The following is a 19,873-nucleotide window of genomic DNA, read 5'->3' as shown; positions in this document are numbered from 1 at the left end:
TTTACTTTGATGTTGGCTACTGGTTTGCTGTATATTGCTTTTTATTATGTTTAGGTATGGGCCTTGAATTCCTGATCTTTCCAAAACTTTTATCATGAATGGCTGTTGGATTTTGTCAAATGCTTTCTCACCATCTAACGTAATGATCATGTGGTTTTTGGCTTTGAGTTTGTTTATATAGTGTATTATATTGATGGATTTCCATATATTGAACCATCCCTGCATCCCTGGGTTGAAGCCTACTTGGTCAGGATGGATGATTGTTTTGATGTGTTCTTGGATTCGGTTTGCAAGAATTTTATTGAGTATTTTTGTATTGATATTCATAAGGGAAATTGGTCTGAAGTTCTCTTTCTTTATTGTGTCTTTGTGTGGTTGAGGTGTCAGAGTAATTGTGGCTTCATAGACTGAGTTGGGTAGAGTACCTTCTGTTCCTGTTTTGTGAAATAGTTTGAGTAAAGTTGGAATTAGGTCTTCTTTGAAGGTTTAACTCTGCACTAAACCCATCTGGTCCTGGGCTGTTTTGGGTTGGGAGAATATTAATGACTGCTTCTATTTCTTTATGGGGATATGGGTCTGTTTAGATCATTAATCTGATCCTGATTTAACTTTGGTACCTGGTAACTGTTTAGAAAATTGTCCATTTCATCCACGTTTTCCAGTTTTGTTGAGTATAGTCTTTTGTAGTAGGATCTGATGATGCTTTGGATTTCCTCAGGTTCTATTGTTATATCTTCCTTTTCATTTCTGATGTTGTTAATTAGGAAATTGTCCCTGTGCCCTCTAGTTAGTCTGGCTAAGGGTTTATCTATCTTGTTGATTTTCTCAAAGAACCAGGTCCTGGTTTGGTTGATTCTTTGTATAGTTCTTTTTGTTTCTACTTGGTTGATTTCAGCCCTGAGTTTGATTATTTCCTGCTCGTTCTCCTCTTGGGTGAATTTGCTTTCTGTTGTTCTAGAGCTTTTAGTTGTGCTGTGAAGCTGCTAATGTGTTCTCTTTCTAGTTTCTTTTTGGTGGCACTCAGAGCTATGAGCTTCCCTCTTAAGAATGCTTTCATTGTGTCCTATAAGTCTGGGCATATTGTGCCTTCAGTTTATTAAACTCTAAAAAGTTTTTAATTTCTTTCTTTATTTCTTCCTTGACCAAGTTATCATTGAGGAGTGTGTTGTTCAGCTCCCAAGTGTATGTGGGCTTTCTATTATTTATGTTGTTATTGAAGATCAGCCTTAGTCTGTGGTGATCTGATAAGATGCATGGGATAATTTCAATATTTTTGTATTTGTTGAGGCCTGTTTTGTGACCAATTATATGGTCAATTTTGGAGAAGGTACCATGAGGTGATGAGAAGAAGGTATATCCTTTTCTTTTAGGGTAAAATGTTCTGTAGATATCTGTTAAATCCATTTGTTTCATAACTTCTGTTAGTTTCACTGTGTCTTTGTTTAGTTTCTGTTTCCAAGATCTGTCAATTGATTAGAGTACGATGTGTAAGTCTCCCACTATTACTGTGTGCGGTGCAATGTGTGCTTTGAGGTTTAAGAACGATTCTTTAATGAATGTGGCTGCCCTTGCATTTGGAGCATAGATATCCAGAATTGAAAGTTCATCTTGGAAGATTTTAACTTTGATGAGTATGAAGTGCCCCTCCTTGTCTTTTTTGATAACTTTGGGTTGGAAGTCGATTTTATTCAATATTGGAATGACTTCTCCAGCTTGTTTCTTCAGACCGTTTGCTTGGAAAATTGTTTTCTAGCCTTTTACTCTGAGTTAATGTCTGTCTTTTTTCCTGAGGTGGGTTTCCTATAAGCAGCAAAATGTTAGGTCCTGTTTATGTAGCCAGTCTGTTGGTCTATTTCTTTTTTATTGGGGAATTGAGACCATTGCTAAAGAGATATTAAGGAAAAGTAATTGCTGCTTCCTGTTATTTTTATTGTTAGAGTTGGTATTCTGTTCTCGCGGCTATCTTCTTTTAGGTTTGTTGAAGGATTACTTTCTTGTTTTTTCTAGGGTGTCACTTCCCTCCTTGTGTTGGGAGTTTTCCCTTTATTATCCTTTGAAGGGCTGGATTCGTGGAAAGATATTGTGTGAATTTGGTTTTGTCAGGGAATATTTTGGTTTCTCCATCTATGGTTATTGAGAGTTTTGCTGGGTATAGTAGCCTGGGCTGGCATTTGTGTTTTCTTAAGGTCTGTATAACATGTGTCCAGGATCTTCTGGCTTTCAGAGTCTCTGGTGAGAAGTCTGGTGTAATTCTGATAAGTCTTCCTTTATATGTTACTTGATCTTTTTCCCTTACTGCTTTTAATATTCTATCTTTATTTAGTGCATTTGTTTTTCTGATTATTATGTGTCGGGAGGAATTTCTTTTCTGGTCCAGTCTATTTGGAGTTCTGTAGACTTCTTGTGTGTTCATAGGCATCTCTTTCTTTAGGTTAGGGAAGTTTTCTTCTATAATTTTGTTGAAGATTTTTACTGGCCCTTTAAGTTGAAAATCTTCATTCTCATCTATACCTATTATCCTAGGTTTGGTCTTCTCATTGTTTTTTGGATTTTCTGGATGTTTTGAGTTAGGATTTTTCTGCATTTTGCATTTTCTTTGATTGTGTCCATGTTTTCTATGGAATCTTCTGCACCTGAGATTCTCTCTTCCATCTCTTGTATTCTGTTGCTGTTGTTCCCATCTATGGTTCCTGATTTCTTTCCTAGGATTTCTATCTCCAGAGTTGTGTCCCTTTGTGATTTCTTTATTGTTTCTACTTCCATTTTTAGATCTTGGATGGTTTGTTCAATTCTTTCACCTGTTTGGTAGCATTTTCCTGTAACTCTTTAAGGTAATTTTGTGTTTCCTCTTTAAGGGCTTGTAGCTTTTTACCTGTGTTTTCCTGTATTCCTTTAAGGGAGATATTTATTTCCTCCTTGAAGTCCTCCATCATCATCATCATCATCATGAGAAGTGACTTGTGTGAGAAGTTAATCTTAGTTCTGCAGGTCTTCCATGTGTAAGTAAAGAATATTTTCTAGATATTTTTAACACTGCTAGTACTAACCCAAACAAAACCTATGCTAATGTCCTTGTTTTCTTAAAAGAAAGGGTGATTAAAATATATGATAAATATTAAAGCTAAAATAGAAAATTCTCTTGAAATTTTATGTTATGTCTTGATTTGTTGCCCAAATGATACAGTGAAATTTCAGGTCCTGGACACCCCCAAATGGGGACTTGATATGGAAATTGGTCTTCTTTGGTTTAGTTTAGCTTTTCTTTTCTTTTCTTTTCTTTTCTCTTCTCTTTTCTTTCTTTCTTTTTTTTTTTCGTAGAGGGGTGTGCTTTTATTTTATTTTTGTTTTTATTAGATATTTTCTTCATTTACATTTCAAATTCTATCCCAAAACTCCTCTCTACCCTCCCCCTGCCCTGCTCCCCAACCCACCCACTCCTGCTTCCTGGCCCTGGCATTCCTCTGTATTGGGGCATAGAATCTCCACAACACCCAGGGCCTCTCCTCCCAATAATGGCCAACTAGGCCATCTTCTGCTACATATGCAGCTAGAGACACGGGCTCTATTTTTCAATGGGCATGTGGAAGCAGCAGAGTCCTTACCCTAGACGACAGGGAGAAGCAACTCATGTGACAGCAAAGGCAGAAACTGAAGGGATACATTTCCAAGCCAAGGAGTTCTAAGCACTAGCAAACACTAGTGTTCACTGCTTGCTAGATAACCAGAAGATTGGCCTCACGTGTTTTTAGAGGAGGTAATAGCCCTGCAAACCATTAGAATTTAGGTTTCTGGCTTCCAGAACCAGAGAACAATAATTTTCTGTTGTTACAAACACTCAACTTGTCATCTTTTATTATAGAAATAGCAGAAAACTAACAGTTACAATGGGGAAAATTTAAATAATGTAGAAAACACATTAAGAAAGCCTACAGGGGCTGCATGCTTTTCCAAAGGACTACAGGTCAGTGTCAGCACTTAAATTAGGAGGCTCTCAACATCCTGTAACCATCTATGAGCTGAAGTTCCAGGCCTCCTCAGGCACATGCATGCATGTGCAGATATGCATACATTTAAATAAGTAATCAGAAAACAACAACAACAACAAAATCCCCAATAGCCATAGCTACTGAGTTCGGAAAGAAAAAAAAAAAAAGCAACACTTCCTTTTGCCTCTGCAGTTTTATCCATCCTTCTGATCAACAGCTAACTCTACTCTCAGTTTTATTTGATTGAGTAAAGTTTTGTATTTCACTTCCACACATCTTTTTGCCTCTATGAACTTCTTAGTTTCTATGAACTGTGACACATATTTTAATCTTACATCACATACAGCTGCACAGTATTGGCTTTTATTAGTCCATATAATAGATACTTAAGGCAATTGGTGTTTTAATAAGACTGACCCCCATAGGCTCATATATTTAAATATTTAGTCATCAGGCAGTAGCACTATTTGAAAGGATTAGCAAGTATGGCCTTATTGAAGGAAGTGTGTCACTGGGAGTGGCCTTTGAGGTTTTAAAAACCCTGGCCAAGTCCAGTGTCTTCCTCTCTGCCTGTGGACCAGGATGTAGAGGTCAACAGCTGTCAGCTCCTCCAGCACTATGCCTGTCACACCTGCTGCCAGGCTTCTCACTATGATGATAATGGACCAAGTCTCTGAAACTCTCAAGCCCCAGTTAAATGTGTTCTTTTATAAGAACTGCAGTGGTCACGGTGTCTCTTTACAGCAAGGGCATTAGTCACTTAAGGCAGGACGTTAAGAATCCAACACAGGACCTAGACTGTCAGATTTAACCCTCATCTCCACACATAGTGACATAGCATGTGTCTCAATTCAGTTTCTAAAGGAGATGTTATAAGCACTGCTAATTAAAGAAAGCTCTGGGATTTCTGGGTGAAAATGAGAGCAAATGGTATTAAGCACGGGGCCATAGCAACAATGGCAGCGCAACTGACTCACTGGTAAGAAGACACTGAATATGCTGGAACTCTGCTGCCACCTTTGCGGTTTCCTCTCTTCAAACTGTCCAGGTCTTTTCTAGGATCCCTTAACATTTTTAAAGTGATTTTTTTTTCTTAGTATGCTGTGCTTCTATTTCTATTCAAATGTTTTACTATCATCTTTTATACTGACTATGCTACGAAGTATTTTAGATACTTGGTATATTCACTCTTTAGGTGAATATACTTCAACCTTACTACCCATCTCCCCACATTATTACCTAAACATTCTCCCTTTGGGTTTCACCACCATATAGTTTTAGCCTTTCATATTACATATGAAATATGTATTTCATATTAGACTTACAGTGCAGAAGAGAACGCAAAGGTGCGCAAAACCAGGTTTGGGTTCTTACTGAAGGTGAAGTGTAGTACTCTGTCCTGGTCACTGCTGACCATTAACCTGACTCAACTAGCGTCACCTGGAAAGAAGGAACCTCCAGTAAAGAATTCTCTCTCTCCAAGTGTAGCCATGTCAGCGAGAGAAGACTAGACTGGTGACTGATGTGAGAGAACACAGCCATTGCTGCTGGTATTATTCCAGGACAGGTGGCCCTGAGCTATGTATGTGAGTTAGCCCATCATAAGACAAAGAGCGAGCCAGCGAGCTGTATCTCTCGGTTCTTCCTTCAGTTTTCCACCTGGAGTCCTACCCTGACTTCCCTCAGTGATAGATTATTGTCTGCAAGTGTAAGTCATTAGCTTCCTCTGATGTGAGTATCTTATCAGAGCAACACACCAGCTCCAAGGCAGAAAAGAGTAAAACATGGCAGCTGTTTCCATATCCACTAACAATGAGTAAATTATACTTCTGTCTCCATATCCACAAATGGCTAGGGATTACTCCTCTCTTTGGGTGAAATTAATTACTTAACTGAGTGATCAATTTCCAGTATAAAGCCATAATTAACATAGAATATAAGTTCTGGACCCAAACTGAGTAACCTCAGATGCAAATTAGTTAATGTCTACCTTCACCACTTTTACTCTATGGCCCCTCATATTTCTTCATCGATATGTGAATAGAAATCAATAGTTTAGAAATTTAAATTTCAAAGACAATATTTCTATGTGAAATAAATTATTTAAAAATATAAATGAAAACTTGAATAATAACAGAGCTGTAAATATTTTAGTCTCATACATACTATACTAAACAAAACTGAATATTCAGGAAGCTGATCAATGTTTATTGGAAATATTGACAGTATCTTCAATAAACACAGAGGAAAATCTAACAGACATGATGTAATATAATGCTAGTACAAAAATGCTTTATAAAGGTAACATTTAAATAAAATACTTTTTCTTCTAAGAATATATATTATTAGAAATATAATGGCACAGGAGACAAACAGTAGTTATAATGCAGAAATATAATCACCTTAGATATACAAAAAGTTAAACAAAAAATTATCTTGGTTCCATAATAAATTTAAAGCAAAAAAAACCAAACCAAAACAAAACAAAAAACCCTATAATTTATAAAATGGCCTTCAAAATCGTGTTCTAACTACAGCAAGCAGTGCCCTGGTGAATGCTTCAGGAACTCTTCATTTCTCGACTACTCTGCATAAGGGATACTTTCTGGATAACTCTGGTTAAGAGGACACTCACAACGCATTGTTATTCTCCCCATCTTTCACCCGCATAGCAAATTACAGATGAGCATCCCAAGGGGGAGGAAACCTGCTACCTGCTCTGTCTTTCTCTGTGTGTCTTTCCCTCTGTCTGTCTGTGTTTCTCTCTCTCTCTTTCTCTCTCTCTCTCTCTCTGTGCCCCCAATCCTACCCCCCTCTCTCTCTGGCTCCACCTCCTTGTTTATTTTAAGCTTCCAAATAAAGCCAGGAGGTAGAAATGTGGTCTGAAGGTAATACCACAGGTTTCTAGTCAAAGAGGTACTGCAATTTACTCTATAAGTCTACTTTTAAAGCTAGACGCTCAATCTAAATCCACTGCTGACTATATTTTTCCTGTCATTTCTCCTTCTGTATCAAACTTGGCACATCCCCTGAATAGCAGAAACATTTTTCAGTTGTTATTGTGTTACTAGTCAGCAATATCCATCATAAAACTCTGACTTCCACTGTTATCAATGACAATAAATATAATGCAGATTGACTCTCAGTCTGAAAATCCCAGGTGCTCAGAAATCCACAAGGTCCTCATTAGTGAAAGCACAAGTGGCACAGGCCACACCTGACCTTGGGTTACTACAGGCCGCTCTCATAATCGGGCACGCCAGTGTACATGTCCAAGGTGGAGGAAATGTAAGTTTGAATTCAGGACTGCTTCTAGTCCCAAGGTTTCCATCTCTCTCCCTTTACCCATTCTTGTCTCCCTTCCACCACTTCTTCATATAAGCATGCATTCCTGTGCAAGTGTTTTGTGTGTGTGTGTGTGTGTGTGTGTGTGTGTGTATGTGTGCGCACGCGCGCAAATTCCAGAAAATAAATATTCAAAGTGATTTTATCTCATGTTTCTTTGTTAAGTATAACTTCATGAAAAATTAAATTTCATATGAAGGTAGAGTACTCACCGTGGTTTTATCAAATTCAGCCTCGGATGACGTTGGCGACAGAGGGCTTACAGGGCTGAGGGATGGGGAACTCTCAACACTAGAGACATATTCAGGATCAGGAACGTATAAAACCTGGAAGAAAATGTTCACATACAGCTTCAACAAAGCAAATACTAGGGACCAAATAATGTTCTATAAGCAAACATTATTTAATACTGACTTCAGCAATAAAAAGAAAAAAAATCATAAGAGTAGGGCAGTTATGATATTATATATCATAACAATCATGAAAAACACTTTAAGTTGATTAAACAAATTAATTTAGAAATGGCTACTAAAATAAGCTGTTGACATAGTACAGAAAAACACCTCTCAATTATTGTATTACTATATTACAGAACTCAATTACTCCTCATCTCAAAGGCAACTTGGCAGTAACTAGAAAAATTAGTTGTACATATTTCCTTGACCCAACAATTTTATATATAGAATTTATGCTGTGGAATATGTATGTGTATATATGTGTATATATATATATATATATATATATATATATATATATAAATAAATAAATAAAATAGAAACATACAAATGTTTACTATTGCAGTGTTAACATTAGCAAGTAGCAATACACTAAGCTCTACTGTGTGGCTAATCAGTAGTATATCAATATAGTGCGTTACTACAGACAAGGAAGGTTGTAAGAATTCTCTGCTTAAATATACCATTCTCTAAGGGTCACAGACAAGCTTAAAGATCCAAACAAAATCCCCTGATAAAGGCTAGACTATTTCTGCAAGATTTAATTTGTTAGCTACTTTCATGTAGAAAACAAGTTTTAGTTGGAAGGATAGTTTACATTTAAAAACACTGGAATTCTGTCAATTTGCATGAACTGCCCTAAGTGTTTTTAAAAATTTGATAAGACTATATTTGAAGCATAACTTACAATTATTTCAGTTGTTTTAAAAAGAGAATTAATACATGTAACTGAAACTTTTATCTGGCCAAAAGGATTTGTTCTCCAAACACAAAAATCTATTCTCATATTTTTCTACATTGTTAACTATGTAAGAATGAATATATTTTACCTAATAACTTTATAAACATCAACACATTTAAATAATAACAGTACCTGTCCAGTCACGACTGCTCGAGAGAATAACTTATTTAACTGAACAAGTTCATTGGGTGTGGTATCAAATTTCAGGGCTATGCTATTCAAAGAATCCCTTGATTCAACCTGTTTAAAATGAAAAACAGATTACTTTTATCAGTTAAAACAAAAATTAAATTAGAAGATGAGGGTTTATGCAATATTAATACATTTTGAAAATGTCCTGAGAAAACTCAAGAAATATCACATTCTACAATGATCTCAACCTACTAAGAGAGAGAGCATGGATGTTAGAACATATAGTTTACCACAGTCCACACTGGCCAACAACTCAGTCTCCAAATGCAGAGTTATATGTTAAAGCATTTCCACTTTACAGAAGCATTAAGAGGACTGAGATGGAGGACTGCTCACGGCGTGACAGCTTGAACTGTCCTTACAGAGGTCCCCAGGCAGATGGCTCAGCCGTCTGTAATTCCGGCTTCATGGAGCTGGGTTACCTTGCCATGTGTGCATATACATACCCTCACCAAAGCCCTGTGAGAAACACAAAGAAGCTCAGGGCTGCAGCTGGATGGAAGGGAAGAACTGCAACTTCCAGCAGGAAGTGACAGCGGAAAATGCAAGCACCTGGGAATCAAGGATCGGGGAAACAACATGTGAGACACAGGTCATGAAACTCGCAAGACCATGTGAGAGAGGAGAGAGGGATCCTAAGGACAGGGCAAAGAGGGCGAATAGAACACATGCGACACGAAGACCTAGGGGGGGCTGTTTAGAGGAAGGAAAGGGGTCAGCCAGAAGAGAGAAGGGGTGCCTGGGGAAGAGGAACCAATCAGAATAAAGTACAGAATGCCACATATGTATGAAAATTCCATAATGAAGCTGACTAGTTTGCAGGTCACTTGAAATTTAACCAAAAAAAGCAAAGGACAGAAAATGTATGAGTAGGAAGGATGGATGACAAACAGCAACAGAAAGAGAATGTCGTTGGATTTAGTAACTGAAAAATACTTTAGTAGAAAGGTATACAGAATTATTAAAAATGATAACGTATGTGTATAAATGTGTATGAAGAGTTTGTGATCACATATGTTTGCATGTGTATGTGTACATGAATGCGTAGAGGACAGAAGTCAATGAGCAGTGCCATATTCGATTGCTCTTTATGTTGTATTTTGTGACAGTCTTATGCTGATGCTCAAGCTTAGTGACTACACTATGCTGGCTGGACACCAGGCTCCAGGGATCTGCCTGCCTCCATCTCCCCTCCACTGGGACTACACACACACACACACACACACACACACACACACACACACACACAAAGGCCTGGGTGTTTACACAGGTCCGAGCGATCTGAACTAAAATCCCCATGTTCTCAATCAAGTACTTTACCAGCCGAGTTATCTTCATACAATATGCATGGACAACATTTTTATGGCCCGCTCTAGTTCCCAAAGTAATTTTCTGGTTAAAACTGCAGTGTGTATGTATATAACTTGATCTTAGCGTTTAGGCTACCTAAAAATATAATGATTAACTTTATACCATCTAATATACTATTAGGTTTATATTTAAGCTACATAACATACATTTTTCATTGCTTGGCCAAGTTCCTGGAACTTGCCTTGCTTCAGCCTCCAGAGAGCTGGGACTGCAACTGCATAGAACGATGCCAACCATGAAGCCTAAGTATGCGATATAGAAAAGTCATGCTAGATGAAGATGTGGTAGACTTCATTCCATGCTTATTATAGGAAAATTATAGGAAAATAGATTACAGGAAAATAGAGTATAAAACAACAACATCTTACCTAGCTTTCAAATTTCTTTCCTTTTATAATTTGACATGTTGAATAAAAAGAAAAATAATGAATCTCAAAAAAGATCTGTTAGATGTTTAATACGATCGCTTGTCAATATGTAAGTTTTTAAAGAGCCAATCATAAAGTAAAGAAAAAAATGTCGTTTTTAATGGCCTTCCCTCACTCCAAAGTAAATGGTTCTCATTTTATTTTTGCTCCTTATTTATTACATGGCAAGAATGGCAAATTAAATTCCTAAATTCAAAACCAATAAAATTATATAGTTCATGATCATGACATCAAAAACTATATCATATACACCTTTAGGGCATAAAATATATTTCATGTCTCAAATCTTATTCTTTTTTTAAACATTCAAGAATATACTTAATTGTATTACTTATCCTTTTATTATTTGAATGCATCTGCTCATTCCAACCACGTAGGAACAAAAAATGCATAATTTAGGGTTACGGCTTCAAAATTCGATTATTTTTAATAGCAGTTAATTTAATTCTTTCTAAAGATGTAGTTTCTAGCCCTTTAAAAATGTTTAATATGGCAAAGTATATATGTGTGGGTGTATATACAGTATAATACTGAGTAATAAATACAGTTATGATGTTAGAAAAGTAACAAAATTAATCTGAATTCATATATTTGTTTTACAAAATGTTTAGCACCATCTAACTCATGTTTACATCCAGCCAAGTGAGCAAAATGCCACACTCCAGAACTTATTTCTCATCTCAGCTGTCCGCTGTAACCAGAAATGAGAAACACCAACACTGTCTGAGGCTTGATTCAAGAGCAGCAGAAACCCTGCTTCACAGTGAGGTAACTCAGTACTCACCCTAGCTTGTAAGGGTCCCACCTCTCATTAGCACTAACATTAGCACCGATGGGAACTCAGTTAAGAGCATTCTTAAAAAGGTAAATATTTTCCTAAAAGCCTAATCTAATAAAATTATTACAGCATAGAACTCTGACTCTAAGTTATCATCATTATTAAGTTTAACTTGCCAGAATACTGTCTTTGTAGAACACAGTAAGAAAAACAAATCATAAAATGCAGTTAAGAATCAAGGATTATTATTAACGAAAGTAACACACAACAAAGTCAGATTTTCAAAGCGAGGCAATTAACAATACTTGACTCATGTGCAGTCAAACAGAAAACGCCTTTGGTAAGACTGTCACAGAGATAGATTGCTTCTGCCAAAGTAACTTACAGTATATTCAATGGTTCCTTTAGGCTTCTGAAAAGACATCCTTCTCCCATCTTTCTTGTCTAAGGTCTTCTTTTGGCCAGTGTCTAAGAAAAAGGAAGCAAAACACTTTACATTTTCCTTTCGGAGTAATGACAACAACTGCAGGAGGGAGCTCACAGCAAGAGAAAACTCACTAACTTAGAGGGGATTATCGTTGTTATTGCTATTAACTAACATCTAAAAAGGACCCATTAACATATACAGGAACAATTCTCTATAGGCAAGAAGGACAGAATTGTAGTGTGTGGTTCTATAAAAAAATACATCATTTTAGATCGAATGATAATTTTTTTTCAGTTGCTGATTAAAGTATTTCACGTAGCTCTTTAATTATCAGCATCAGGGGCTAGACAGAGGCCTCAGTGGTTAAGAGCACTGGCTGCTCTGTTCTTCTAGAATGTCTGAATTCAATTCCCAGCAACCACGTGTTGGCTCACAACAACCTGTGAAGGAAGGGCTCAATGGATGCCCACTTCTGGTGTGCAGACACAGATATAAAGCACTCTGACGTAAAATATGTAAACAAATAAACCTTTATTGTCAGCCACTGTCAGCTGCTGGCTTCAGTCTGAAATGTGTGTTTGTGAATTTTCTCAGCTATTCTCCCTGTAACAATGATCACATGTACTATCGTGATAAAATACCTTCCTATCTAAACATCTTAAGTGATTCACATAAACTCTCCTGAAGTACTAGTTCAAAGTCTCAGAATGAAATGATAGTAAACATAGCAAAGTACTGTATTTACCCAAAATTAAAACTACAATTCTCCAAGAAAGATTAGTTCTGAAACTAAAATAATCTAGAGAAATGCAGGTCTCCTGGATCTCCCACTGGCGGAACTTAACTGACACTTTGACTACATGAGAACGTATTTACCGCATTTACTTGTAACCATCAGATCAGTTATTTTAGTTTAAATTATACTAAACAGTGTTTGAATCCCCCAGAAGCCAATTTAGAAACAGTTAAAGCTGCCCCAATATTTCCCCAAGCAAGACCAGCTGCTAAGAATTGCAAATTTTGATCTTCACTTAATTTGCTATAGTTTAAAAATTGCCATCTGTGTTTGTAATCGCTGCCTCGAAACTATAGCCTCCACAATGTGTGTGCTTCATTCTACAAATTCCCCTCTGTACCTACCAATGGCCTGGAGTATGGCGAGCCACTAATTTGAACGGACACATTCTGACACGATTTAAACTAGTACCACCATAATTCTTTTTTTTTTTTTTAAAGATTTATTTATTTGTTATATGTAAGTACACTGTAGCTGTCTTCAGATGCACCAGAAGAGGGAGTCAGATCTTGTTACGGATGGTTGTGAGCCACCACGTGGTTGCTGGGATTTGAACTCAGGACCTTCTGAAGAGCAGTCAGGTGCTCTTACCTGCTGAACCATCTCACCAGTCCCCACCATAATTCTTATAACTGCAGTATACTTCCCATAAGGAAAAATATAGGCCGATGAGATAGCTCAGCAGGTACAGGCCCACCCTCACTCCTGGTGACTCCATCTCTGGAACACCCACACACACAATAAACAAGCAAACAAACAAACAAAGGTTGTAGTGTGTATACCACAAAGATATCAGGGCAGATGTGTGGCAGACACAAAAACCAGTCTTTACCTCTGTATCCCAAACATCTCAGGAGCTCAAAGTAGAGAGGCTGTTAAAAGTCAAATGTAAACAATGGACAAAAGGCAGAGAGAACTAGGTTCACAGACAGCTAGTGAAGTGCAAATTTAAATCACTATGACATAACATTTCCTAAGTACCAGACTGAGTGAAAATTTAGATGCTTAACCACGTACTGTCAGTAGGAAAACTGGCACTAGCCTGTATTTCTGGCAGAGTGCAAAATGCTAAATTTCTTAAAAAGAATGTTAATTTTGTACATCAGAATATTCTCTTAACTCTTCTGTATATATCTGAAACTATATAAAACTGTATATTATAAAACTAATTTTATAATATTTGTATATTATAAAACTAATTTTCTGGATGAAAAAAATAGACTATCTTATAATATTTGTAAATTTTAAATCAAATTTTACTTCTGTTGCTTCGTAAGTCGCCAACAGAGGGAGCCAAAAATATAATGCAAAGTAAGCCCTCAGGCCATTGCACTGTTTCATAGCCTTCCAGGTGGTGAAATATAGAATAAATTTGATCGTTCTCATGATGTCAGACACAGCCATGACTGCCTTCATCCAAAGGAAAAAGGACAGAGATATGTGGTCGCAGGGATTAAGTTAAAGCTGACACTTTTATAGCTTTCCCTTTTCCTGTATCACCAATCAGAGATGACTCTCACACAGGTTGCCCTTCCACCAACACAAATCCTGGAGAAAAGATGTTAGTCCTAAAAGATTACTCCACCCAGTGTATGCATACCCACGAACCAATTCCTAGTTTTGCTCCAGGTTAAATCACTGTGCAGGAAATATCAAAGAATTACTCAATAATTCATGCATGTAAAGCAAGTCGACTGGAGGGAAAAGTGAAGAGTCTGAATTGCAGGCATATGAAACTGTCATTCAATGCCACAAGACATAAACCAAAGCAGGCTTATCAAAATGAGAACAGAAAGGCAGTACAGGAGACGGTCTACTGATCTGAAATAAGTGATGTAAAATGGTGCTGATAAAACCAACTCTGAATGTTATAAACATGCAAATTGTAAAAGAAACAATGAATAAATACCAGGTTATAAAAAAGGAGTGGCAGACAAAACAGCTCACATCATATTTAAGACGTTCCACTGAAAATGAGTAAGATTCTAACAATACCAACTAGGTAATGCTTTGAAATCAGACGCACCTTAGGGATAATCTCTTCAGACACAAGTATGATCTTTCATTAAGATCTGCTTTCTTTTCTAACTAGCCATCATTCTACATTTGTTTCCACTACAAGAGATTCCAGCAACAATATATTCAATGATAGTCTCTGAATGCTCAGGTTAAATTGACTTACAAGTGCAGTCTTCAGAATGTATAGCTTCTTTATAGATAGATCAGTTCCACCAAAAAAAAAAAAAAAAAGTCCTGTATGTGCTCTTCTTCTACAATCCAGTTTAGAATTCTGCTAAGTCAGTTTAACAGCTTAACAGGACACTCCACCCCACCCACCCCCTTCACCCATGTCCCACACCTAAACACCTCCCATTGCTCATCAGGTTCTCTGTCATCCACAGTGGCTCAGTAAGTCTGACCCCCAGGGTCTGATGAATCATAGCCTTTTGTCAGTTTTCCATCATCCTGTGTTCAGTTACCCAGGTATAACTGGAAACGGTTAGACTTTCTTTCCTACAGCAAAATCCACTTTCTAGGGTCCCCAAGACTATATGATGATCCTAAGTAAAGTTTCTGACCAGTCTTGAACAAATACCCTTGAATTTTTCCTTTATCATTAGCTATTATCATATTTATTGACTCCAGTATATGTGACCGTGTGGGTATATGTCAGTGATCACAGCAAAATAAAAACTGCAAATATGAAATAAAAAACTCTAGCTATAAATCCAAAAGCCAAATTTCTCAATATAATTTAAAAAAAATAAAAATCACATTTAAAATACTTATTAGCCATATTTGCATAATAGCGTTCATACTGGACATCAAAAATACCACAAAACATTTCCATTGTTACAAAGTCTATAGGTTTCAGTATATAATCCAAAATCTGTACCTTAAAATCTAAACAACCACTCAGAGACCCGGGGATAAGTGCATACCTGGATTGCTTCATCCATATATAAAGCTGTTGCTCCATCACTATTGACTGCATCAGAATGTTTGCAAACAGACCTTTGGAAGGGCTGGGCGTGGGGTGGCTCAGCTAGAAAACCGCTGCTTGGCAAGTGTGAAAACTGAGGTTTTACCCCCAGAAGCCATGTAAAGGCTGGGCAGGCATGGCAGCCCACTTGCAATCCCGAGCTCTGGGAAGAGTGGAGATCCTCAAGGCAACGTGGCTAGCCAGAGTAGCAAGATCCTGTGAACTCAGGGAGACTCTGCCCCAGGGGAGGCAGAGGAAGAGATCTACCATCAACTTTGGGCCTTCACACACAGTCACACAAACTTGAGTGCCCAAGGAATCATGTATACACATAAGCACACACATGGCACATAAAGATATATTCGACTAAACAAAAAATTAAGTTTTGAAATTGGAGTCTAAAAGGATAATAAGGGTTCTTTTTCAGTGGTTATTTTAGTTATTTTTGCTATCTTATAGAGTTTTTCTCTTTACTCATAAAATCAGGAATAACTGTTTATCCTGGATGGTCAATCGGGTTGATCTTTGTCTTATGGCTACTGATTTATACTTTTATTTTGATATATAATTGATACATAATATTATATATTAATATTGAAATTATATTGATTCACATTTCGCTCTTTTGATTGCTAGTAAATTAAAACTAGCAATCTCTGACATCTGTACGTGTCCTTAAAACATGTCCCCTTTCTTAGAGGAGCACCAATCATGTAGTTAAAGTGTGAGGAGCCACTTTGATAAGTCTGCTGGTCAGTACACAAAAAGGCCTTGAATGGAGGGCTCGCTCCTCTTAGCATCACGATCCCTCACCTGTCTCAGTTACCTGCTGCCAATTACAGTCTGAAAACATTCAATGAAGGAGTGCAAACATACATAATGGGCTATCACAGAATTTATTTCACTGACCTGGTGGTTTAAATTCAAGGCAACAAAATGTAAATTTTTGTTTGTTCCTCAAATTAAGCACTCGGACAGTTACGTGAACCATTTTACCTCAGCTCTATACTTCCAAAGGACAAATATAAAATTCAATAAACACTTTAGGAAACTGAGAGAAGAGCTAAATTACCCAAGTTTTTGAAACCAACAAACCAAAGCTAGTTAAACTCCATTTGTGAAGCAGAAGCATTAAGGATGGCATCATTCAAAAGCGCTAGGTTATCACCCACACAGGCTCGTTTACTTCATCATTTTTCATCAGCTCTATGTTTACACATAACACTAATGTGTAATAAATGCCTTAATGTTCAGTTCAACAGTTTGCAGCTGGACAGTATTAAAGACAGCAATGGCCCACTACTGAGGTCAGAACTTACAGACACGACAATCACCATTTAGCAAAACTGCTTCCATTACTACTCCCACTTCCGCTATGCCCTATGACCTTCCCACGGGGGGTTGGGGGGGACGACATAAAGGACCAAGATGGACAAGGGAGTCCTGCTTCAGTGTTCTCTCTCAGGCCAGTTAACAGAGGCATAATGAATTGGGATGTGGTAGATATTTGTGAGAACTAAACCACACCCCTCTGCCACTCCAAACCCAACCTTGACATAGGAAGCATATTCAGTAAGCAGATAGAGGCGGAGCTTTAAAGTACACAGCCAGCTGAATTCTTTGTTTTGATTTTTTGTTTGATTGTTGGATCAATTGCTACACTCCCAGAGGTTGAGAATTTAAAATAAGGGCAGTTAATGACAGTGTTTTCGGTTCTACAAGGTAAATGAGAAGAGCATTTACACGGTGCTATTTAAAGAATCCTGTTGTCAACTGGGAAGACAGAATTGATATAAAAGAGTTTTGACAAAAGTTGATACTTACATTAATTTTAAACCTTAAACTTGCCAAAGCCATTGATCTGTATTTAATGAGTAGAATATGATCTAGTAAATATGAAAGCTAACAACAGCAAGCATGTGCAAGGTGGGCGCACGTTTACAATCAGATCACAGGTAGGATTATACTGTCTCTTTTGTAATTCTTATCGGGAACAATGGTGCTGATTAGCACCCCGACTATGCCTCCGCCGGGTCTCAATGATCACTTTCTTACAGAGATTTAACTCAAAAGTGAGCAAACACTGAAAACTGACAAATGAGGGCCCTGCCCTGAGAGGAGTCAGGCAGCTAGAACTCTGGCAGCCCAGTAACCGGGCTGTTTGAAGACAATGTAAAATCAGAATGTGCGACCTAAGTTTTCTTTCAGCATTTCATCAGTACTAAAACAGCACACAGTAAGAAACAAGATCTGGACAACAAGCAGGGCTCCAGACTGCAGACAACCTATAAGAACGTACATATCTCTTAACAGGAGGCATTAACAGGAGTCAAAGGACTCAAGAATTTTTAAAGGACAGGTATACAGAAATGTAAGCTGTAAAAAACCAACCAACCAACCAACCAACCAACCACAAACAAACCAAAAATCTATCTAGAAGGATGACAGAAGCTAAAGATGCAAGAACAACTGTATCTCAGCCCAAACCCAACTGCAAGGTCCAAAGAAGAAAATTCCTATTTTAAACAAGGACTGCTTAGAGATCTTAAAAGCGCAGTTATATACAAATGCACGTGTGCTGCCCCTTACAATCTGGACAATGTTAAGGAGCTACACCTACTCTGTGCACGCCAGCCAGGGGCTCTCCCGCCTCAGCTCTAGCCTTAGCAATGGCTCACTGGAAGTCTTCAGAACTCTGCCTCTTAACTTTAGACAGGCGATGTTTTTAACTGCTGCATGCTATTCCCAAGCTGTCTCGAGTATCTTTGTCACCAGATTTGCTCCCAATGGTAAAGACTCCAGAGCTGAGAACCTCTGAGATCATTTAATCCAACCACATTCATACACAAGGAAATTCAGGCCCAGAGGGATTTGGTAACTTTTCTAAGTTCTTTCACAAGTTAAAGCTAGGACGGGTCCACCCACTTACTGTGGTCACACCACCAAAAGACTTCTCAGGGCCTCTTTAAACTGTGAGCTCTGGGGCAGCACAAACGTTAGAATGGACAGGGAACTCATAAGCAGTTTCAACAGAAGAGGCGTTTGTATAGCTCCTGAAGTTGCAGATCTGAAGACAAATGTCAGATCTAGTGGTGTGCTCACTGTATTTTAAAAAATGAAAGCTCTGTATGTCTGTGCATATCTGTTAGACATCAATTATATCCCTCTCTAGCTGGGTAGTCCACATATTATGCAGTCACCCATTCAGAGACTGACCAAGAGCAACTGTCTTCAAGTAGGAAAATTAATTTCATTAATTATTTTTACTCAAACATCCTCAAGTATAATTCTTTATTCCTGGTCTCAACTTTAAAATTATTCTTAATCCAGCCAATAACTTTACAAATTTACCCCCTCTCCCCCCCTCCCCCTCCGCCACACACACACCCTTTTTGTTCTTTCTGATTTCAAGAACAGAAATCAGGAATTCTAATGAAAGAAGACAAAATGAGCAAAGTAAAGAAAGATATATTTAAAGGTACACGCTGAAACTAGATTTTAAAGGTCCAGTTTCTTCAAAGCATAAGTTACATGCCCACCCCCAGTGATGAATACTCATTACTTCAATGCTCCATAATAAACAGTGGTGCGGGATTATGGACAAATTTTTATGTATTTTGTGATTTTTCTCAACTTTTAAAATTGAACTGCTCAAGTTAACTAGCCACCTTTAAAGCACCCACAAACATATGAAGACAAGCTGCAAAAACTATATACACAAATGCCTGATTCCACAGAAAGCCAACAAAGCTGGAAAAGCTACCATACGCGTTAGACCAGAATGCTTACGCAGCACTTTACATTTCTCGGTAGGGATCGGTATCGTGCCATTACAGCTTTTGTTTTGTTTTTGTTTTTCGAGGCAGGGTTTCTCTGTAGCCCTGGCTGTCCTGGAACTCACTCTGTAGACCAGGCTGGCCTCGAACTCAGAAATCCGCCTGCCTCTGCCTCCCAAGTGCTGGGATGAAAGGCTTGCGCCACCACTGCCCGGCTAAACTTTTTTTAAAAAGAGTAGCCCAAGTTGCCGTGGTGGATGAGAAGGCACAGCGGTTCAATACAAATACGTGAGAAAAGTTTCCACGTTCGGCCACAAGCAAACACTCAGTGCAAAACTCACGTAGGTCCCCAGGGGAGGGAAGCGCTTCCGATTACAAAGTACCATTTGTTTTTGTTTTTAAAGTTAGGACACCAGCCCTAGCAGCTGGCTCGCACCAAGAAAAACGACTGACCAAAGCAAAGGCTGCGCACACACGGCGTTCTGGAAGTCCAACTCCATGGACGTCACAACTGGTTGGAGGAGGCAGAAGAGAGGGGAGGATCGCACGCTGAATCGGGACGAGTCGGTGGCGCCTGCCCGGGGCAGGAAGGGC

At 38.1% G+C, this 19,873-nt stretch overlaps 1 protein-coding gene across 13 annotated transcripts in view; it reads right to left on the bottom strand.

The window, feature by feature from the left end:
- Nucleotides 1-19,873, bottom strand: part of Oxr1 (oxidation resistance 1) — a 413,570-nt gene that overhangs the window by 51,813 nt on the left and 341,884 nt on the right. For 11 of the 13 annotated variants that reach the window (NR_152565.1, XR_001781500.1, XR_001781499.1 and 8 more), the window contains 3 exons: nt 11,683-11,765; nt 8,661-8,768; nt 7,544-7,657 (listed from right to left, as the gene is read on the bottom strand). Coding sequence is in view for 9 of the 13 variants with exons in the window: in NM_001130166.1 (NP_001123638.1) it covers nt 7,544-7,657; nt 8,661-8,768; nt 11,683-11,765 (305 nt within the window). In the remaining 4 variants the exon portion in view is untranslated. Of the gene's footprint in view, nt 1-7,543; nt 7,658-8,660; nt 8,769-11,682; nt 11,766-19,620; nt 19,725-19,873 lie in introns of those variants that run through there. The other 2 variants (NM_130885.2, NM_001130163.1) reach the window with 1 other exon arrangement.

The sequence above is a fragment of the Mus musculus genome, chromosome 15 (genome assembly GCF_000001635.26).
Source record: "Mus musculus strain C57BL/6J chromosome 15, GRCm38.p6 C57BL/6J".
Taxonomy (NCBI): domain Eukaryota; kingdom Metazoa; phylum Chordata; class Mammalia; order Rodentia; family Muridae; genus Mus; species Mus musculus.
The sequence above is the reverse complement of the archived record's forward strand: the minus strand, read 5'-3'. Positions and strand labels throughout refer to the sequence as shown.